This window comes from Pyrus communis, chromosome 5 (assembly GCF_963583255.1).
Source record: "Pyrus communis chromosome 5, drPyrComm1.1, whole genome shotgun sequence".
In the NCBI taxonomy this organism is placed as follows: Eukaryota; Viridiplantae; Streptophyta; class Magnoliopsida; order Rosales; family Rosaceae; genus Pyrus; species Pyrus communis.
In genome coordinates this window covers 25,075,879-25,097,104 of record NC_084807.1, presented here as the reverse complement: position 1 = coordinate 25,097,104, position 21,226 = coordinate 25,075,879, and the positions used below count along the sequence as shown (strand labels likewise).

The window sequence follows — 21,226 nt, the reverse complement described above, 5'->3', positions numbered from 1 at the left end:
CTCCCAATACCTAAACCTACCAATTCCATCTTAAATTAATATAAGTTAACTAGTAAATATATTGCCTTAATCGAAGTTTGCATCATTCTAACCACTTGAATTGTACTAGTGATTTGGGATTTTCTCTTCAGTTAACATGAAATTATGAATTAGGGTTAATGGTGAGTGTATGTGATACGCTCTTAACCACTCGAGCTACAAGTTTTTTGTTCGAAGCCAGTTAGGTTATGAATTATTTGTTTGATCAATTTATTTATTTCCTAAATAATATTTTACAAGGCTGACACATTAAGCTAATCAACAATTGAATAGCTTTAATCATCATTATAAAACGTATTATTACACACGATTTTTTGGATTATAAGGAGTCGTAGAATGCTGGTTAGGGGCCATGGTATAAAAATCTTTGACAATTTTGATATGCTAGTTTCAGTAGCTTACTTATTTGAAAGTGTTTTTAAAATGACTGAAAGCGTTTTTGATAAAGAAAACACAAGTTAAGTGGGTGCTAACAGAGCATCAGCACTAATCAGCAACTTAAAGCCATAATTTAAGACCAAATCAATGCTAACAGAGCCTCAACTCATAAAAAGATTAATATCGAGATTGGATTTCTCTCTTTGCCTGTCAAGGGCTCAACAAATTACAAAGATCGGTATAAATTAAGCAACGAATTAACACGAACTAAAATCGGAACAAAGAATTACAAAGGAAAGAGCTCAACCAAGAGAAAATTCATTCAAGCTAAACGTATTTTCAGTATCTCATATCTTTAGCGACCTCAAAGAAATGAGCAACGTTCTCCTCGGGTGTACCTACTACAATGCCGTGGCCAAGATTCAATATATGTTTCCCTCTACCGGCTTTCCTCACCGTATCGTTTATTCTGCTGGTGATGAATTCTTTTGAACCGAAGAGAACACCAGGATCCACATTACCTTGAACTGCTATATTTGGTCCCAGTCGCCTTCTACCTTCCGCCATATCAACAGTCCAGTCCAAGCTAACTACATCAACACCTGTCAAAGCCAGCCTCTCGAGCAAGCCCCCAGATCCGCTTGCGTAAAGGATTAAGGGGAGATCTGGATGGGTCTCTTTCACAGCATCCACAATTTGCTTCAAGTATGGCAGACTGAATTCCTCAAAATCCACAGGGCTGAGTTCTGTGGCCCATGAGTCAAAGATCTGAACGGCTTGAGCTCCACTATCAGCTTGGTATCGAATATATTTTGTCATCGAAGTTGTGAATTTTTGAAGTAATGCATGGAGGACCTGATGAAAGAACTAAACGTCAACAAAGTTGGAATAAGAAAGATAAGAAGGATATTCACTCCTTTGTTAACAATGTAACAGGCCACCAAAACATCAAATTTTTTAATGATACGTTGCAAGAGGGGTTTCAAATGAAGGTGGGAATACCCTGGGAGCTACTAACCAATTGCCAAGGTGAAACCATACGTAGAACTATCGTAAAAATGAATGGAAAGATGGATGCTAAAGGACCATGATATTAACAAGTTAGAAAACAAGATTAAAAAATAAAAAGGGGAACAACTTTCATCTAATTTCAGACCTCCAGTCACACAAAAAAAAAAACAATCCAAACAGAAAATGCTGCAACCATTGACAACCCTCGATACTATTAGCCCCAGTAAGTAGTCAATGTTGTATCACCATAGTAGACCACTGAAACACATTTTTAATGTTGCATTATGATTATACACCCCATAAAGTTGTGTACACCAAATATAGCAAGCACAAGAGTTACCTTCGGTTGAGAGAAGGCTAGTCTCTTTATCTTTGAGAAATGCTTTGATGAACCACCTTCCACGACATATGATGCTAGGGTGAAAGGAGCCCCGACAAAACCTAGCACTGCTGCCTTATTATCTACCTGGAAAAGTGAAGATATCAGTGAGAATACCAAAGGTTATGATGCTGACTGAAGCAGAGAAACCATTTCAAATCACATCCGATATCAAACCCTACTAAGCTTCAAAATTAAATTACACCATTATAGCATTTTAAGATTCATAACAATGGTGTGCAGTGTTATATATTCAAGGTCCCTGCAGTCTAACATAATATCGTAAGGACTCAAATGGATCCCTTGACACTTTTGTAAAAGATTCAGGCCTTAGCTTCCAAATTCCATGTGATATATTTTCCTCTTTTTGCTTCCTTTTTTTATAGCAATATTATTGACACCATTGTGGCAACTGGCAAGGTACTACTTTTAGTGAATTATACATGTAACTATTCCAAGGTTACGATGAAAGGAAGATATTCAAAGTTGAAACAGAAATAAGTAGGGAAAATGTTAGACCTCTTTTCGCAAGATTGTCAACGCTTCCCCAACATATGGAACTGATTCTTGTGGAACAAATTCTCTTACTTGACCAACATCATCGGCAGTCTGCAGAGGATCAAATATTACAGGACCCTTACCTTTTACAATGTCAAATGGTATATTCATCCCAGAAAGAGGAGTTAAAATATCCGAGAACAAAATGACCTGTCACAACACATGGGAGACTTGTGAGAAAAAATAAACAAGCAACGCAACGGAAGGGGTAACAAGATTATAACAGGTAAGTGGCTAAACTGAAAAACCACCAACACTGTATCCCAGAGTGGCATCTTACTCCATCAGGCTTGAAGACCTTCCAGGGCTGTAGCGAAATTTCAACAACAAGGTCAACATTTTCGGATCTTTCTCTAAACGAAGGGTACCTCTCGCAGAGAGTTTGATAACTCTGTCATGTCAAAATGCTGAAATAAGTTAGTAGGTGCATTTACACTAAAGTTAGAACTAATTAACAGAGAATTAGATAGTAATCTGATATATGCATAAACCTGCCTTCATGTACCTCCCTGCTTGCCTCATGAGCCAAACTGGGGGTCTCTCAACATCGTCCCCACGAACTGCATTGAGCAAAAGGGGCTCAGCAATGGACGCAACTTGGGCTTCTGCCACACTCCCTGAAATGAACCACACAGTGCGACAACTGAGCATTATCAAACATAACAAATCATTAAGCAATAAGCAAACAATCTATGTGGTAAGTAAAGAACCCAAATTGGAACACACCCAACATCACTTACACCATATCCCACAAAACCCAGCTGGAGTAGCTCCAAATTAAGGACGTGGGCATTACAAACTTGATTAGCAAGCATTCAGTACACTATTAAGCATTAAACAAAGAACCCAAATTGGAGCAAACCCAACATCAATCAGACCAAATCCCAAAGAACCCACTTAGGGTAAGCTTCAAAATTCAAATTAAGCATCGAAACGGCACCGTATCCTACATAAAGACCCCAAATTGAAAAACACCCAACACCAATCACTCAGACCATATCCCACAGAACCCAATTGTCGAAAGCTCCAAATTAAGCATTCAAACGACATCATTTAGCTGAAATACCTCCGACGGCGCAGCGGAAGCGAGGCTTGGGGGCGCATCTGGATCTTGGAGTGAAGGAAGTGGAGGTGGGAAGAGAGATGGAAGCTATGGAGCCGTAGCTGTGAATGCAGGACATGATTGGATGCGTAAGAGGAATTGGATTGGAAGTCTCTCTAATCCGAATCTCTTCGCATCTCTCTCTGAAACTCTGGAAGCTTTTTCTGGTGTTTCTCTCTGTCAGCGAAGGCGGAGACGAAGGGGGAGTGAGCCTGTTTTAGTCAGAGGTGGATGACAATAATGATAAGAGGATATTTCCCATCGGTGTTGGTTTTTGCCATGTCACCAACGGTCAACGGTAACGAAAGTGAAAACGTTCCGACCATTGTCGTTTAAAGGTATTGCGACATGCCGTTTTTCTAGGCTCCCAATTAAAGAACAGGGGTTATTGACCTGGAATATGTCACCGTGCCAGTTACATGATTCATGTAAGGAGCAAATTAAACTTCAAACATTTTATACCGTGAAGAAAATCGAACTTGAAATCACTTCTGACAGTGAGAAAAGAGGGACAATTAGTCAGTCACAAATCAAAAGCCGCAGCCCTGCAAGCACACTGCTCTGGCCAATTAGTCTAATAGTCATCCACTTGAAGAATTGGACGTTGATAATAATTTCTTTCAAGGCCTTTGACCGCATAAGAAATGAATGTTTTTCACTATAACAAGTTCGTATATCAACAACAACAACAAAATCTTTTACCAATAAGCAGGGTCGGCTATTTGAATCCTAGAACGCGTTCGTATATCAAGAACACAAAAACAAATTTATGAGATCAATTACAAACCAAGGAACAAAAAAGCGAAGAGAAGATGATCAGCTGCTAGACTGTAAGATTGGGGATGGAGAGAGGTAGAGAGGATGAATTAGAAAGGGAAAAAATGAATTCAGAAAATAGTATCTATCGTAAGTTTCCGCTTCGGTGGAGATTTCTCTATAATCTGCTTCTGCAAGTCCATGAATGTGGAACCCTTGTTTGCAAATAGTCTTCTAAGATTGATCACGGAAAGTTCATTAAAGCTAGCAACTGCAAGATCGGCCTGCATCAGGTCATACCTGCATGTGCCACCGTCGATCTCAATCAATGTCACAGTATACATGATAGCACGGTACAGTTCAGAGCTGCGCTTTTGAACATTCATAAAGGAGCAGTATACGTATGCATATTTGGACATGAGTAAATGCGTTTCCAATGTCTATTCTGTAAGTATTAATAATAAATAAAACTTCTGTATCAGACAGACAAACAGCGCTATCAAGGGTGAAGCGGATGAAAATACATACGCAGGGTGCGCGCCAATCAATGCCACAGCCATCATTGTACAGTTGTGAGCAGCGGTTATACCCCTAGGCTCATCCTCGAACACAACACACTTGGATGGCTTCCGATCCAGCTGCAAGTAGAATGACTTTCGTCAGAGAATGATACCACGAATAATTGGGTAAGCTATAACACGTGAACATATATATACTGACAGACTGACTCCAGACATGCGGAGCCTGCCTTAAGTGAAGATCCAACCTTCCAATTCAAGTGTGACACTCGTAATCCATATTTGTAAATTAATAATAGCAAGTTGCACAATACCTTCACAGCTGCTGAAAGAAACCTATGAGCTATTGAATCCATTCCATCTTCCTCTGTCACAATTGCCTGTATCCGCACAAAGATGAAATCGTTCATATAAGTCGAATCAACAAAAACACATGAATGATTCTTGGTTTACAGTTTACGTCTCAATAAGAAATCAAAAGTGGAAGTTGTGACGGTTCGTGATTATGAAAGCATTCAACTCAGTGATAACTTCCATGGGAAAACTTTCAGCAATTCAGGACATGAACCTGAAAGTACTTCTTCAGTCCCATTCGTTCTAGGGCTTCTGTCATGTTTCTCCGATCAAGACTTGAAACTACAGCGCAAGGGATACGAGCTGTCGATACAGCATCTAGCCACTCTTTGATCCCCTCCACAGGTTCACTAAGCTGAAAAACAAGAAAAGGCCAGTAAGATCGTTGCATCAAACAGACAAATAGAATTCCCTCAAAAAGATCACAAGTGGCTTAGCACTCACCCTGAGAAGATTATCATAGTATAATTGCGAAAACTTTAATGCCAATCTATCCAGTTCTCCATCTTCTTTATCCCACAGTAAAAGCTGAAAGTTTTGGAAACTTGTGAGCTATATTCAATAAAAGTATCAAAAATTGATGGTTCATACTATAGAAAATGATCACAAATTTTATTAGAGTAGAAATAGAAAACACAATTCCTGAAATGAACACTAATCCCAAACCTTATGCAACACATGATCAGCACCTGCATAAAGCATCCGTCTTTGCAAAACTGCATCTTCCGGAAGTTCCTTTCCTGACCAAGAATCAAAATTTTAGGCAATGAAAGAAAGGTTCTACACGCACACAAATTAGCATATACCAGTTCAACATATGATCCGATCTTGAGAATGAACGGAAAGCCATGCAATGGGCTATTAAAGAGAATAAATGGATATGTAGTATGTACCCTCTTCAGAAGCAAGCTGCTTCCAAGCATTTAATTTCGTAGTTCGAGTATCAGCCTGAAACACATATTTCACGCAATCCGATCTCTTTTTAGTAATTGCACATTTAAATAGTTTCTTGATAAGTAAGCCATCATAAATACGATTTTCCACACTTCATTACATCTTTATTTCTAACCATCAGAACCTGAAACACATAACTAATGGGTCTTATAGAAACTTACCACGACATTGTCAAAAGAGAATATAAGACCATAAGCTTCATCTGGTTTCATGGCATATCGTATTCGTTTAAGGAAACCTTCTTGCAGTTTGTCGTTCAAAAAATCCTACTCGGAGTATAAATTAACAGTAGTAAGGTCATAGCAACAGAAAGTATAACCGGTAGATTAAATTCGACAGAATATAAATAACAATTTGTCCACTATACATATAGCTCCATAAATTCCTTACCACATCAACCTTGAGAGATCCATCAGGTCTAAAAGTTTCAAAACCTTCTCCATATTCAGCTCCAATCGCCTGAAAACACCGAAAAAGCGAAGGAAAAATACATCAAAATTACCACCCAAAAATTAGTTAAAATGGAAAATAATCAAAACCCAGAAGCTCTAGTTTCCAAATACCATAAAAGTTGCAAACTAAGGCAAAACTGCAAATTGAAAATCGAAAATTTTCAAGCTTTATAAACCATATAAAACACAAAAACCCAACAAATAAAGAAAACATGTAAAGGGGCATGAGAAATCACTACCTCCTGCATGAAAAGCTTGTTGGGTGTGACCGGAAACCCATTTACGGAGCCATTTTCGTTGAACCCGCAACAGCTCCTGACCACCCCTTGATGCTTCGCCACGCCCAAACGCTTCAGTCTCTGTGAAATCGAAGCAATCAGCAACAAATTAAAGCGAGAATTGCGAAAGAAAGAGAGAGGCTTACCAACAATTTGAACTTGGAAGGGAAAGAGGAGTGCGGGTGAGGAAACGGGAATCGCCATGGAAGGGGCAAAGACGAGCTTCTGAAACTGCTGCAGGCACGGTCCATCAGAGACGAATATAGAGAGCCTAGAAAGCCCTTCGAACAAGCTTTTGCTGTACTTACAATTTTTATTGTTTATTTGGTATTTTTTTGAAAATGTTATTAATACTTTAAAAATCTCATTCCATAATCTTTCCAATTATAGAAATTTTGAAATGTAAAATGAGATTTTTTTAATGTTAATAACTATTTCGGTATTTTTTTCGTATTTTTAATTTTGTGTAGTTATCTTGTTTTTCTCAGGGCCGACTTCAACATTTTTTCAATGAAATATTTGTCATTTGATTCGCACAAAAAAGAGAATATCTCTAATTTTCTCTCTTTTGTTTTCTTCCCTTTTAATTTCATCCTCATTTCCCCAAACCTTTTTTCTTCTCACAGAGGAAGTTTTGCTATGCCTTATATACGTAAAATGTTATCTCTGCGCTAATCAATCACCATAGTGTCTATTAAACAAGTAACGCTACTAAAATTATGTTTTGATTGTAATTATAAGAAAAGTCTCTCATTTACATATAAAATCAGTAACTGAGGCTGCTAGCGTGTTCAAAAATTTGATGAAATGTCCCAAAACCCTAGCGCCCTTGCTTTCGCATCTTCATTTCATAGATTAAGAGGTCATTTAAAAGTGTTTTTAAAATAATTGAAAATGTTTTTATTGAAAATATTTTTGAAATCAATTATTAGTAAAAATCCAAGTGAATCATAAAAAAACAGCTAAAAATTGCTAGAAGCACTATTCTTCTAAATAACACCTTTTGAACCCAAAAACATTTTTCTCTAAACTCGTTTTCAGTCGTTTTAAAAGCAATTCTAAACAAATTTTAGAATAGTTTAACTTTGTCACATATAAACATTTGAATTAAAATGGAATTTTACATGCATTATTTAAAGTGAGAGGTTAAATTTACCACGTTGCCCTTTTTCAAAAGATTAATAAAAACATTACAAAATAAAATTACCATATTGCCTTGAAGAAAATAGCACAAGGCTTGTTGGGAATGGGGAGTAGGTTGAATCTTGGTCAATCATGCCTCTAACATATCAATCTTTCTATATTTCTCATAGACGCCAAAAGAAAAAGAGAGAAAGTACAACATATTAGATGAAAAATCCGTATCAGGAACAACGTAAATAAGATCACAAATTTATAGCCAAATGCGGTAAAATTTGAAACTTCTTGTTACATAAGTGCAAGGCAAAACATTCTCGAGACCATATTATGAACACAAAACGTCTGGGTCTCAAGTATTTCACATCAAAAAGTGAAACCTTCAACTCTACATAGGAAAACCACCCTTTTGTTACTTACTGTACAATAGCCAAATGACTTGCCTTTGAAGAAACAGGTAATGGGAAAAAGTAATCTCAGAAATGACGAGTCGAACTCGCTCTCTTGCCCCGCCTTTCGCTCACTCGCTTGAGTCGGACTGAATCACTTTTGTTGTTTGATCGATTGGAGGGGCTTCCATTACCCCCAAAGACGATCAGCTAAAAAAGGCGATTTCTTAGCTTCCGAATCCTCAAAAACCATGCACCATTTTCCAGTTCCATGAGGTGAACTCATGCACCACTGGCCTGTTTCAGGAGGTAACAAAGTTCAGAGAATTAGCAGGACAATGTTGAATAAGAAACAAGAGCGATGCAATCGAAAGTGATTTTCGCACTCCTATGTTCTCCTCCGGCACTCGTCCCTTTTTTACTAACATCAGGGTTAAAGAGAACTATAGGACAAGAACAAGCAGAGAGAGAGAGAGAGAGAGAGAGAGAGAGAGAGAGAGAGAGAGAGAGAGAGAGAGAGACCGATGGTAGGTGTGCCAAGATCCAGTTGTAGCAGAGTGATCCCAAAATACATCAGAGCCATCAGAATTCTCATAGTCTTCGGAAAACTGTGGCTAAACCATATTATGAACAATTAAAACTAGATATATGATGATTAAAGTTGAAACCAATAACGTAATATCATTATTTTCATTTCCTCGCTGAAAAATACATTATTGGCATGAGATAAAACTACAGTGGCAACCCCGTTATAGGTAAGTTTCTCCCCAAGTGATCATGCTAAGAGCCAATGCTACATAAATAGTTTATAATTTCATGTCAGTGAATTTACCTTAAACTTATCATTTGCTTCTTCAAGCAAAGCTTTCTGGTAAGCCAGTAAGCCTTGTCGTTCTTCCATGCCTCAAATCCTTCTCGATTAATGGCAACCCAATTTCCAGCCTTGCTTGTCTTGGTAAACTCTTTCCTGATAAACCCACAAAATAAGCGTTTAATAAAAACATACGTGATTCCTAAAAAGACACTTGAAAGTCCTATCATGTACTTCTTGAAAAGAAACTTACAAGTACATATGCAACTCATGCGTTTTTTAAACTTTTCTCCTAAACGAGTTGTAAGAAGTCTTTTTGGTTTAACTATAGTTAAAATCACTTCCAAACAAGTCCGGCTTTGTTTGAGATTGTTTACAGAAGGATTACAAGTGCTCTTGATTGCGTTCAACAAAAATACTTAAAAGTGCTTCTGACTCGTATAAAAGTGATTTCTTTTAAGCAAGTGCCAAATATTTTTGCACGAAACACTTTCAAGAAGCACTAGGAATTTCAATACTTCTAACAAAACCACTTCTACTGAAAGCAATTATGAGCGTGACTAAATAAGCAATTACAAATAACTAAATCAATTGAAAAAAATAAAAAATAAAAAAATAGAACTTACAAGAAGAAATGGAAGGGGGCCATGATTACAAGCTGGTCCCAAATGCTCTGTTTCTTAACATCCACGCTAACGCCTCTGAACCTCTTCACGTTCTCGTTGAATTCGCACTCGTGCATCCCAGCCAAAGCAATGGGGACCGAAGACCCACAGGAATTGCTGCAAACAAATGATCAAAATCCCAAAATATTATCCAAATTAAATTACAAAAGAAAATCAAACGTAATTAAACCCAAATAAAATTAAAGAAAAATAATGCATTTTATGCCGCACCATTTAATTTTCCAAAAGGCACTTCCATCGGGAGCTCGATGGATTGCACGAACCCTCTTCCGGATCCTTCTCGGATTCCCCATTGAAGGACCACCCTGCAACTCTGCATTTTATAGGACTCGCGTGAATTAGTGGAAGACCAGAAGACGGCGCAATATAAGATACGCTGGTGGTTAATGGCGCACGTAAATAAGTATGCATTTTGTGGGCCAACCCACTTGCAGTTTTTCCCCCACTATGCCCCACGTGGTGTGGTCCCTAGGGTGGAAGCGGAGTGTACGTTAGTGTAGTTCTACGTGCATTGCTAACTTGCGCGCGGGTTTTGGGCGGGCGGGCTTGCTGTAAAATTGAAAAGTTACCTGAAAAGAGAGGCAAAATACAAAAAAGCCGGGAGAATTCTCTTCGAATTCTTTTTGTGGGTATGAGATTCTTCAATCGCATTCGTTAATCATACATTGTACGATATGAAATTATTGTAAATTTTTTTATTTAAAATTGAATATAAACAATATATAATAAAAACTAACCGCAAGATGTACGATAAACGAATGTAAATGAAGGATTCTTGAAATTCTCACTAAGAGGATCCGGTGAGGATCTCACTCTACTAAAAGTACGTTTCCCTTGGTAACCTTAGAATGCGCGCAAGGTGGAAATGGGCGGCATTGAGCACTATGATTTCTAACGACAACTAGTGACTAGTGTGAAAGCACAATGCCACGATGCCTTTTAAAATTTTATTATTATTATTGAAGAGATAAGACGAGTTCGAAACTATTACAATAACTTAGGAAATATGAGTGTTTCGAATTCAGCATGCATGAGCAGTGGCAGCTCAAATAATGGGATCATGATTTGGACCCAAAAAACACTCCATTGGACCATTTCGTCGAGCATTTGATAGGAGCATGTCGATTCTTGCCAATATATGCTGAAGACTTATTATGTAGATGTTTGTCAAGGGTGGCTACATGGAAAGATAAAGTAATGTTGAAGATTGCCAAGACTTGTCCACTAAAGCACATTAAGCATTTGGGGCGCACAGTAGAGTCGCACGCATGAAAAGAGAAAAGAAAGACATGGGTGATAAAAAAGATAGAAGAAGAAGTAGGAGAATGAGGAGGTTGTAATTTAATTTACCCTAACCGTTTATAGGGTCAAATACAATATACATAGGGTTTTTGGAGTTATTGGGGTCATGAACAACCAATGATTCTATGCTGGCTTCGCCCCTGCGCATAAGTGGAAACCAAACACTTTATCTACTAGAATATTAGACCACATACATCACAATGCCTTATATAAATCTAAGAATTTACAAACTTTTTTGAATATATGTTATTGACGTGCTGAAAATTTTGGACTTAGATCAAGTTCAAAGTGATAATAACACCTCATTTTTCACTAATAAATGAGAAACTTGTCAAGAATGAGTCATCATATTGTATCTTTTTATAGTGAATGTGTCGTCTTTGACTATCAATGCATGTACAATAAGCATAGCACTCGAATAGACAAAATTACTTCTTGGCATGTTTACTTAGAATTAGATACACTACGAAAAAGATGATTCAAATTCCCAACTTCTTCCGCATTTACTAAACACTTAAAGAATCAACATGTGAGGCTCGCTTTAAAATTAGTAATCAAACACTCTGAATTTTAAGAAGTGGAATCAAGTAGTGGGAGTAGTTAATTTGATTCGCATTTGTTACTTTCTTTGTCTACAAGCTTTATGATTCCCTACCGTCCTCAATACTTGTAAGTAAACATATCATCTATATAAATACACAACAACAACAACCAAGTTTTATCTCACTAAATAAGGTCAGTTGTATGAATTCTAAAGCACTAAGTCTTCTGTATCTATATAAACCCATGTGAATTTAAGTACAACCTAAGAAATATAATTACCTGTACAAGGTGAAGGCATTTTAGCAAAAAACTTCACTCCAATCCATCAAACAAAGTAAAATAAATGTCCAGACTCACTGCATAATACATATTAATAAAATCACCTATACAGACTGCCAAACAATGAAACAACACCTTCAAGACAGACATAAGCAAAACCATAACTCAAAAGAGCAAAAGAACTGAATAGAAACTGTTAATCAATCTAATGGTGTCACATTGCATTCGAAGTTTGCATCTTTTTCTTACTCGGCCTCGACAAGGGAAGCGAAATCTGGATGAACCCGAATTTCTTCCTATGTGCTAAAACCGGCTTCTTATCATTTCCTTCCTTCTCGACTTTCGAAGGAAATGTTAAATCCTCCCTCAGAGCATGAAGCATTTCACTCAAAGCTACTCTGTGAGTGTCAGTCTGGCTGCGATCCACTTCCTTTGTTGCCACAAAATCTTCGGGGAGAACTTGCTTCCTGCTAAGTACATCTCGCATCGAGCATGTTGACCTTAAAACTGGCTTCGGGCCATCATTTACTATGACTGACTTGTTCATCTCATTCATCGGAGAGTTCAGGTTATAATCTGGTGATCGGAAATTGTTTAGGTTGTGAATGTTGTAGGCTGCTGCTTGTCCCTTCTGATGGTGCTCGGGTCCCCAACTCTCAAGAGCTTCTTCGGCAGCAAGTTGCTTTCGATTCGCAATTTCTACTTTGTTCAGAGCCTCCTCCAAGAATTGTTTGCTGTGTTTGACTTCTTCCGTTGCTTCTTTCAGCTTCCTCAATATAGCCAGTTTAGAAGTATGAGCTTCATCGATTTGGCGCATGGCATCCACTAGCTTCTTCTTGAACCAGCCCTCAGCTTCTTGAGCTTTCGAGTTTAGAGGAGATTTCATCTGAGAACTAAAACTCATTTGCTCGGGCTCTGGAAGGACGTACCCTGACGAGCTCCCACCACTTGTTAAAGCCTTGATTTCAGCAAGAGCAACGGCCTCTGCTGCCTTTGCCGCTTCTTCCATCTTTTTAGCTGCAATCCACCTCATTTCAGCAGTCTCCATAATGTTCTTGGAATGCTCATTCCTTGACATTGCCCCAGATGCTTCAAAGTTCGCAGCTTCCACTATTTTACTAAACTGCATATGCTCCCTTGAAACAAATGCTGAATTGCCAAAGCCACTCTTAGTATTTGTTTCTGCATCATCGCCTATTTGTGCCTTCACTTTAATGTTCTTCATCTCCTCCTCTAGTGACGAAACCCCTGCAAACTGCGAAGTCAGCCTCTCCCGGGTCTTTTCAAGTAACACTTTCTCGCTTCGCATCTTCTTATTCAAACATTCGACAGAAGATTGAATCACCCCAAGATCACTGATTGTTTTACCGAGGTTCAATTTTGCTTGTTTCAACTCCATCAAGATCAGATCAGGAGAATTCGGGTAGGGACTCGAATTTCCCATCACCCGTTCATGGTTGTTTCCCACAGTCGTATAAATTTCCTTGTTCATTTCTTTGATGGCAGGGGATGATAACATGTGTTCTTCCAAATGGGAATCTTGCGGCGAGACTGTCAAGCTTTTCAATGCCTCTTTCTGTAGCTGTCGCTTTAGCTCTTCCACAATCCTTTTTGTTGTTGCCAGTTCTTCAAGGACATCCAGCGTCTCCAGTTCTTTCACAATCAGATCCTTCTCCAACTCAGCTGCTTGCTCCTCCACTTTCTTCAGGTCAAATTCCTCAACCCCATTCTGCTTATCACAATGTTATTGTAGATATGAATTAAAATCACCTAAACACCAGAAAAACTTTTGAAATGCTTAATAATTCAAGAAGCAAACATGATCGAGAGAAGCAGAAATTATCATAACTAAGTAGGATATGAAGAAATATGTACTATAATGTACAGAGTACATAGATCTCGTTAGTTGTTCTCTGGACAAGACATTCGTTCTTTACTAATATTAAATGATGAACGGTCAGTATGGTGTTGCAACAATTTTGGTAAACTAATGTCACTACAGAAAATGTTCGACATACAGATTATCAATACAAAATATGCGAACAACGTCCTGCACCGAGAATCATTGCATTTCATAGTGTATCAATGTAACCAGAATTTAAATATAAGAAGGCAAGAAGGTAGACTTACACAGTTTTCTCGGAGCTTGTAGAATGGTATCCAAGACCCCCTCCCGCCAAAACGGGTCACAGCCTCCTCGACCGACCCGAAAGGCGGGGACGTATCAATCACTGCCCTTAAACCCACCCTCCTTATCCCCGGAGGACATGGGGACCCGGGAGCTCCATGTCCATGACCCGAACCGTTGTTAAAACGGAACTCCGTCCCGATTTCGGGCCTCATTTCGTTTATGCGAGGAGTACCCGGAACCGCTTCGGCGGCCATTGCGGAAAGCTTCGAAATTGTTGAAGCGCAGTTCTTCGCAGCAAGACGAAGGCTTTAAAGAGGAGATTTTGGGCAGGCCCATGATGGAAAAACCACACATTCTTTTTAGCTGGTGGTGGTGGGGGATCGAGTTGTGACTCGGTCGGTACAGCTGGGTCCACTCGGTGAGTAAAGCTTTGCAGTGGAAACGGGAAAGAGAGAACCTTTTTGGTTTTCAGTGTGGGTGGGATTTTTTTGACCCAAAAAAAAAAAAAAAAAAAGGAAAAAAAAAAGTGTGAGTGGGATTTAAGTGATGGGGGGTTATTATTAACGACGTGCCGAACGAGAGATTGGTTGGAGGGAAAATCAGTTGAATTGTCTAAGTTATTAATGCTATCGTTGATTAAAAAGCTTTAAGATATACTAATGTTTATGTACTTGTGCAAATAAGAGGTCTTACATTCACTTTCAATTTTAATTTTGTTATAAACCAAATGTGTTTTGTAAATTAACAGTTGTTTTAAAAAATAGTTGAATTATGTTTCACATGATGATGGCAAGGAAAATGCTGAAATTTCTCTGTGAGTTTTTTTAGCTCTTAAAAAGGTGAATCAACTTGGTAAAACCACCAGTTGGTCCCCTTAAAAAAATATTAAGGTTGTACCAATGCTAATTGAAGAGTTAAATGATTTTGAATTTAAAATTTTTCGCATAATTAATTTTAAAAAAATAGACTATACTTATAATTAATTATAATGCAAGACCGTAAAGGCAAATGAGAAAGTAAATGGAGAAGTTCAAATGAGAATTGAGGATTTCGGGTGAGGGAGGGATGAGGATTTTTATGACACAAGTAGTATAATGTTATGTGTAAAAATATTATAAATGATATTATATAATCAGCACACGAATACACGATGCTACAATAGCGATACACTCATGTCATAAATGGAGAGATTTTTCAATGTACCGAAACATGAGATGGTACATCAAATGTCATAATACAAGTAGTTGGATACTTGAAAAAAAAATTGTTCAACCACTTATACTATGACAGTTAGTGTAGCAGCTGTATTTCCAGGACCACCCGAAAACTCGAATAAGTGGCTTTAAGGACCTTCAAGGACCACCTAAGTCTGGGCTATGGTAGAGGAGAAGAGTAGTAATGGTTGCAAATTATAGTGCAGATTCTACAAAATAGAAGGAGAAAGAAGAAGACATTTTTTTATAACTGACTTAGTCAAAACGAAGTCGTTTTAAATCAAGTCATTTAAACAAAAAAATTAAAAGCACAAGCACGTGAGAGACCCTTCGGATCCACAGGAGACAGCATTTAGTAGTAACACCATTTTTAATTCAGAGTTCAAAGCATTTAAACAAAAAAGTTAAACCCCAAACGACTTTTAAGTAAAGTCAGACACCAATTCCAACCCAATCCCATTTTTACTTCTTCACTTTACTAAATTCTAATTCTTTTTTTTTTTTTGGCTATTCCTCATTCCCCACTTCTACCTAATCTATTTAGTTCAGGATCCAGGCCGTTGAATTTTGATTCAACAACTACAGTTATTAAGGGGTTCCCTGTTTATAGCTATTTGATCAATTTTCAACGGTCCAAATTCCGAACTAGGTGGATTAGATGGAAAGGGATCCGCCCCCCACCCCACCCAACCATCGAAGACTGCCACTAGCAGTGTAGCACCTAGTCTAACATTCGTGAACAAATTTAATTTTTGTAGTTTGTAATGTTATTTGCACAAAGATATGAATGAAAAATTATAATCTACTGTTCATATTGAAATTACTCGATATTAAAATTTTGGATCCACCATTATCAGTGAGGACATAAAATGTGGTTGTTGACTAGTCTCTTTTTTGTGCTTTGGATCGAGAGCGTGATTTGCGGTTTTTGGGAAAGTCATTACCCAGTAGAGGTGATGATTGACATTTTAAAGTTGATGGAAACTTCGTTTTGGTTGGTAACTTTACTTTTTTATGTTTCTTTTTTCTCCTTTTTATTTTCTAAAATTAGATTACAGTGACTTTTTTCCCCTTTTTATTTGCTTTTGTCGTAAAAGTAAAAGCGATTACAGTGAAAAAAAAAAAATCAATTAATGCATTCACCTTTTTTTTTCTTTCTTTTTCAAGGTTTAAAGAAGGATCCTGCACATGGCAAACAATCATATGGTGTGACAATAATTTTTATTAAATATGGAAATGGAAATTAATCCTCAAAACAAGTCATTTGGACTTGAACTTAAAAAGCCCATATCAGATTGGCACTCATGTACCCAAACTATGATTAAATGGGCCTTTTCAGTTCACTTCAATGATCCAATTGATCACAATTCATAAGCCCATAATACTTCCTAGGCTCGACGGCTCTAACCCCCTCATTAGAAAATAGAAACATGTACTACCACACATTAAAATAAGAGATTTCAAAAACGATTTTATGTCCGACCATTCGCATAAACATTAGAGCAAGGGCAATCAAAAAGTCTACATCAGCAATAATAAGTAAAAAAATAGTTTTAGTGTTTTCCAACTGAAATATCAATTTCTACATGGCAGGACGTCGAATGACATCAAAAGTGGTTGCTTCAAGTCTAATTTTAGTGATTAAGAAATTTTCTTTACCATTTTTGTTATTATTTTTGTTCTAAAAACACTTATTACAATTATAGAAAATAAATAAAGCGATAAATAATCGTTTAAATTGACATATCGGGTAAAGAACAAAATTTCAAAAAATATTAAAGTGCCACATAAGCCTTCATATTTAAATTTAGACATCTCCCTTAAAAATGGTTTTGATTGAATAAAAATAGAGGGTCATCGGTGTATGTGAGTATCATCGCATAGCCAAGTGGTTCAGCCACCGTATTTTAGACTTGCTCATCTTCGAGGGACTAAAAGCATCTCCAACAAGCATGTGTTTAGCTATTTAAGTCTAAACATTACAAAGCACCTTGCTTCAAAGGCTTAGTTATACATCAATCTAAAATATGTTTAGTCAAGAGGGAAGAGAAATTTAACGAAAAGTAAATCCTCCAATTTTCACACTTTTCTGATCCAAGCCTAAAACTTGAAGATAAAATGGTTGGGTAGCTCAGTTGTTGGAGACGAAATTCAAGTCTGTCATAGGTTCGATTCTTAGCATTGGTAAATTACACAATGATGGCTAGGGGAGGCTAACATAAAACGCATCTGTGAGTCTTCCTGATCCCCAAAAGGATGGACTGCAATCATGAATAAACTACCAGTTGATCCCCATTTTTAAGAAAACAAAAGGCAAAAATTACCGGGTAGCTAAACTAGCTAGTGTTGCTGGAGTAACGTTTTAAAAGTGGCTGTAGTTAAAACGATTTTTAAGCCATTTTGTGATAACCAAAATATAGTTAGTGTCGAAGATACGCTAAACTACTTGCTAGCAAAAGCAACTCGAAAATTCTACTATGCTACAATGCAACTAAGATGAGTAAGAAAAATAAAGTCACTAGTGATTGGCTATCAAAATATTTGAACGCATTTTAAAAGTTCGAATGTGCTCGGTTTTTTTTTTAATAAAAAAAACGATATATTTATATTAAGATATTGAGATAAGCTAAGCTGCATAATGAATTAGTTTGAATAATATAAGTGAGTTAAAATCATTTATAAGCACACGACTGAGCTAATTGAAAGTGAGAAGTTGAAGTAGTAGTTAACTTCAAAGCGACTAGCTAAATAGCTTTTCAATTATTTAGCTAAAGTTTAGCTCGAAATGAGTTCCCATTGGAAGTCTACACGAATTGGTAAACAATTTAAAACACGCACGTCAACAACCACATGATTTCATCAACGATTTCAATACGTCTAACATAACACCCTAGACCCCACGAATTGTTAATTATAATTAATTCGTATCAACAAACACAAAGCATAATATCATAAAAAATGTACAACTAGTACTTCTAGCACGATACTCTATTAATCATGTCAGTTCATGGACCACATCCACAGTAATCCACTACTCAATGAGTCATACTTTTGTTTGGTACAATTTATTGAAATTATTTTTTTTTTTATTTTTTTTTTTTTTTTTTAAGTTTCCAACCAATTATATTGTTACGCTTAATGTACCGACCGTATTCCTGACACATTAAAAAAACTTCTCCCCTTTCACATTCAATTGAACATGAGTCACATATACCAAGCTAATGAGTAAAGAATGCAATAAAATATGCATACCCTTGCATAAAAATAGTAAAGCATAATTGTCCTTGTCACCCCAATGATAATTTCTTGCGACTTGGAGTACAAGTAATTAAACGAAAATCCTATGTATGATATGGAGTATTCTAGATTCCGGCGTGTTTGAATGTTAGAATTTAGATTGATCATTTTATCTTTGATCAAAATCTAACAACGAAATTTTTTAAAACATAAGACACTCCGAAACATACTTGAAAAACCTGATAATAAAAAGGATGGTATGTAGTTCATGATCTAAGTTCCGTTGATTACGCATTGCAACATGGATATGGTTGCTTTCTTGCTTGAATACATATATTTGCGTGACCGATTGTCGTGAGTGAGTCCACAACTGACCAGAAGCAAAACTGTAACTCTATTACTGTTCTAAAAATTTCCGCCTAGTACCGCCTAAGCTCTGCCTAGGGGAACACTCCGATTAATACTTATGCGTTTGAAAATTAAGAAAATGCCTAAACTTGCTGAGGCACATGCCTAGTCCGTCCAGACCTGCTAGGCACCCGCCTAGGTCGCAACTCACTTAGACAGAAAATAAATAACTTTCATTTTACATTTTATTTTTTTTCAATAAATTGTAAGAGACTTGTTACTACTTAAATGAACACACATTATATCTTTGATCTCCATGTTTTTATTATGTTCCAATACTTCATAACATGTATGTCATTATATTTAGTAGTTTATGATGAAAGTATATATATTTTTAATTATAAGCAGACACTTATTCATACGAAATATAATAGATTTATTTAAATCCATTTGTCCGCCCGCCACCCGACTAGCGCCTAATGTCTTTTAGAACCTTGCTATTTCGTACCTAAGTAAACAGAATATTAATAACTGTGTAACTGCCCCGAGGCCCCCAACGATTTCAACATGCATGCAGTGACCAGGTCACCAGGAAAACAAACTTAAGAGAAAGCAAAGCATCTCTTCTTCCCTTGTTTTTGGTGGCAAAAGGGTTCAGACTGGTTTTAAAGCCGTGGGACATGAACTCATAATTTAGGGCACAAAATCTGGTAGGGTTGTTGAACATTTTAATTAGAGCACATCAGCAGTAACTACACATGCGCATTAGGAGGTCTGCTAGCTAAAGTTCGCGTTGATTGTACGAATTTGATGTATGTTGTTCCCAATAAAGGAAATACTTGTTAATGTAATCGTAGCCACAATTTTCATATAATAGAGTCGCACACAAGAAGAGAGAAAATGAAGACAAATATGATAGCTAGAAGAAAATAGAAGAAAAAGTAGGAAATGAGGTTGTAATTTAGTTTGCCTTAGGTGTTTATAAGGGTCATATACAATACACAACCAAATATACATGAGATTTTGAAGTTGTTGGGGTCAAAGACAACCAATGACCCTATGTTGACTCCGCCATGCATGTAATTTGTTACCCAGAATCGACACTGTATAAAGAATGTACAAAAAGTTCCTGTTTACTTAACAGACACAGAAGAAGGAATTAATCAAAGAATTTAGAAATAGGGGAAATAAAGAAAGAGAATTACATTAATTAGTTCTTTTTAGTTGATATGATTCTTGATATTTAAGGATATTAGTTTGATTACAAATTTCAATGAGAAACTCATATGCTTCTCATACCAATAGCACTAAGTAAACATGCTATTTTTTATATTTTAAATAGCACAAGTTCATGCAATTTTATTTCTATTTTTCTAATCACGTGTGTCACATGATGAAAAAAGGAGTCGCAGGAACTCATTTAATCCACTTATTTCTCATGAAAAGCCAGCAAATGCAGTTTAACATGGATTAGACTGTCTATTGACCTCAATTATTAGCATAATTATAAATGACATTATCCGTGTGACTTCCCAAGAGAAATTGTTCAAATTGCGCACAAGGCAAGTGGTCTCAAAGAAAGATAAACCCTAAAAATTGCAACGATAGACATGTTTTTTAAACAGCACATGTGGAAGTCAAATTTGAAGTGATTGGTTGTACGCTGGATGAGTCGAATGAGTGATTTATTGTCGCCTCATGTGGAGATCAAATTAAGCGTGCTCAAGTCAAGCCTTCGGGATAGCAGGACAGACCTCACCTTTATTTTATGAGTAGCAAATTACCTTGGCGTGAATGCCAAAAGAACCAGCACAACCAGGCTTCCTCACAGCTGTTGCTACCATCAAAACAACCACTCAGGCCGAGTCGCATATGAACCGCGACAAACTCTCATTTATGATACAGAGCTCATCCCTAACCAGATCCCACACTTTCTCAACTGTTTTTGTTATGGCTATCGTTTATTTATGGTCCTGCTATATCCATGTCATCACATGATCAAATAAAATTCTTCCAAAAATCTATTTATGATTTTGGTAGTTGCAAATATGCAATGCGTCAATAATATTATTTTAATTTATTAAAGATGCCACATATATAATTACTTAATATTGTAATTTAGTGGTACTTCTTTTTGTGGATAATTTTACATTTGAATTTCGTAGATGATGAGTTCGCAACTAATTTCTTCACTTAACACATTAAATGACTCACAACTTCTTCTGCCGTAATATTATCAAGCACTCTGATGGTTTGTTTGAGATTGTTTTGAAAAGATCAGATGCATTTTTTAGATCATAGAAACACTTTTAGTGATGCTTCTTTTATAAACATCTCCAAGAAGTATTTGGGCTTTTAATACATTTATTT

The 21,226-nt window shown here is 36.9% G+C and overlaps 4 protein-coding genes across 7 annotated transcripts; all 4 read right to left on the bottom strand.

Moving 5' to 3' along the window:
* Positions 1-589: 589 nt before the first annotated feature.
* On the bottom strand, positions 590-3,715 carry LOC137734940 (uroporphyrinogen decarboxylase). Of its 2 annotated transcripts, none has more exons than XM_068474275.1 (6): positions 3,432-3,715; positions 2,861-2,982; positions 2,646-2,756; positions 2,327-2,515; positions 1,769-1,894; positions 590-1,272 (listed from the first exon to the last, which is right to left on the bottom strand). In XM_068474275.1, the coding sequence occupies exons 1-6, from the start codon at positions 3,544-3,546 to the stop codon at positions 757-759; spliced, it is 1,179 nt and encodes a 392-aa protein (XP_068330376.1). In that variant the 5' UTR covers positions 3,547-3,715; the 3' UTR covers positions 590-756. The 2 variants fall into 2 exon arrangements, with proteins under 2 accessions (XP_068330376.1, XP_068330377.1); XM_068474276.1 differs by lacking the exon at positions 3,432-3,715 and adding an exon at positions 3,106-3,352 and having other exon boundaries at positions 2,861-3,008.
* Positions 3,716-4,105: 390 nt separating this feature from the next.
* Positions 4,106-7,097, bottom strand: LOC137734941 (5-amino-6-(5-phospho-D-ribitylamino)uracil phosphatase, chloroplastic-like). Of its 2 annotated transcripts, none has more exons than XM_068474278.1 (11): positions 6,930-7,097; positions 6,741-6,860; positions 6,440-6,508; positions 6,211-6,315; positions 5,989-6,043; positions 5,762-5,835; positions 5,540-5,623; positions 5,310-5,450; positions 5,056-5,121; positions 4,752-4,861; positions 4,106-4,523 (listed from the first exon to the last, which is right to left on the bottom strand). In XM_068474278.1, exons 1-11 carry the CDS (start codon positions 6,981-6,983, stop codon positions 4,355-4,357), a joined length of 1,047 nt encoding a protein of 348 aa, XP_068330379.1. In that variant the 5' UTR covers positions 6,984-7,097; the 3' UTR covers positions 4,106-4,354. The 2 variants fall into 2 exon arrangements, with proteins under 2 accessions (XP_068330379.1, XP_068330378.1); XM_068474277.1 differs by having other exon boundaries at positions 6,926-7,096.
* A 1,074-nt stretch (positions 7,098-8,171) lies between these two features.
* LOC137733382 (uncharacterized) lies at positions 8,172-9,865 on the bottom strand. 2 transcript variants are annotated; one of them, XM_068472534.1, is made up of 3 exons: positions 9,743-9,865; positions 9,138-9,272; positions 8,172-8,602 (listed from the first exon to the last, which is right to left on the bottom strand). In XM_068472534.1, the coding sequence occupies exons 1-3, from the start codon at positions 9,856-9,858 to the stop codon at positions 8,548-8,550; spliced, it is 306 nt and encodes a 101-aa protein (XP_068328635.1). In that variant the 5' UTR covers positions 9,859-9,865; the 3' UTR covers positions 8,172-8,547. The 2 variants fall into 2 exon arrangements, 1 of the variants encoding a protein (XP_068328635.1); XR_011068466.1 differs by lacking the exons at positions 9,138-9,272; positions 9,743-9,865 and adding an exon at positions 8,828-9,058.
* Positions 9,866-11,951: 2,086 nt separating this feature from the next.
* LOC137735215 (WEB family protein At2g40480-like) lies at positions 11,952-14,397 on the bottom strand. The gene is made up of 2 exons (XM_068474620.1): positions 14,057-14,397; positions 11,952-13,655 (listed from the first exon to the last, which is right to left on the bottom strand). Exons 1-2 carry the CDS (start codon positions 14,309-14,311, stop codon positions 12,141-12,143), a joined length of 1,770 nt encoding a protein of 589 aa, XP_068330721.1. The 5' UTR covers positions 14,312-14,397; the 3' UTR covers positions 11,952-12,140.
* Between the last annotated feature and the right edge of the window lie 6,829 nt (positions 14,398-21,226).

Bases quoted from the DNA above. Each gene is read 5' to 3' on its own strand.
- LOC137735215 (XM_068474620.1), bottom strand. From the start codon at position 14,311: ATGGCCGCCGAAGCGGTTCCGGGTACTCCTCGCATAAACGAAATGAGG. The intron at 13,656-14,056 runs GTAAGTCTACCT...TGTGATAAGCAG, and splicing joins ACAAGCTCCGAGAAAACTGT to AATGGGGTTGAGGAATTTGA.
- LOC137734940 (XM_068474275.1), bottom strand. From the start codon at position 3,546: ATGTCCTGCATTCACAGCTACGGCTCCATAGCTTCCATCTCTCTTCCC. The intron at 2,757-2,860 runs GCAGGTTTATGC...TTGACATGACAG, and splicing joins AAGCAGGGAGGTACATGAAG to AGTTATCAAACTCTCTGCGA. The intron at 2,516-2,645 runs GTAAGATGCCAC...GTGTTGTGACAG, and splicing joins AGGTCTTCAAGCCTGATGGA to GTCATTTTGTTCTCGGATAT.
- LOC137734941 (XM_068474277.1), bottom strand. From the start codon at position 7,030: ATGGACCGTGCCTGCAGCAGTTTCAGAAGCTCGTCTTTGCCCCTTCCA. The intron at 6,509-6,740 runs GTAGTGATTTCT...CGGTGTTTTCAG, and splicing joins ACAAGCTTTTCATGCAGGAG to GCGATTGGAGCTGAATATGG. The intron at 5,624-5,761 runs GTTTGGGATTAG...CAAAACTTTCAG, and splicing joins CTGATCATGTGTTGCATAAG to CTTTTACTGTGGGATAAAGA.
- LOC137733382 (XM_068472534.1), bottom strand. From the start codon at position 9,858: ATGCACGAGTGCGAATTCAACGAGAACGTGAAGAGGTTCAGAGGCGTT. The intron at 9,273-9,742 runs GTAAGTTCTATT...TGGGTTTATCAG, and splicing joins GCCCCCTTCCATTTCTTCTT to GAAAGAGTTTACCAAGACAA. The intron at 8,603-9,137 runs GTAAATTCACTG...CTCCTGAAACAG, and splicing joins AAGCAAATGATAAGTTTAAG to GCCAGTGGTGCATGAGTTCA.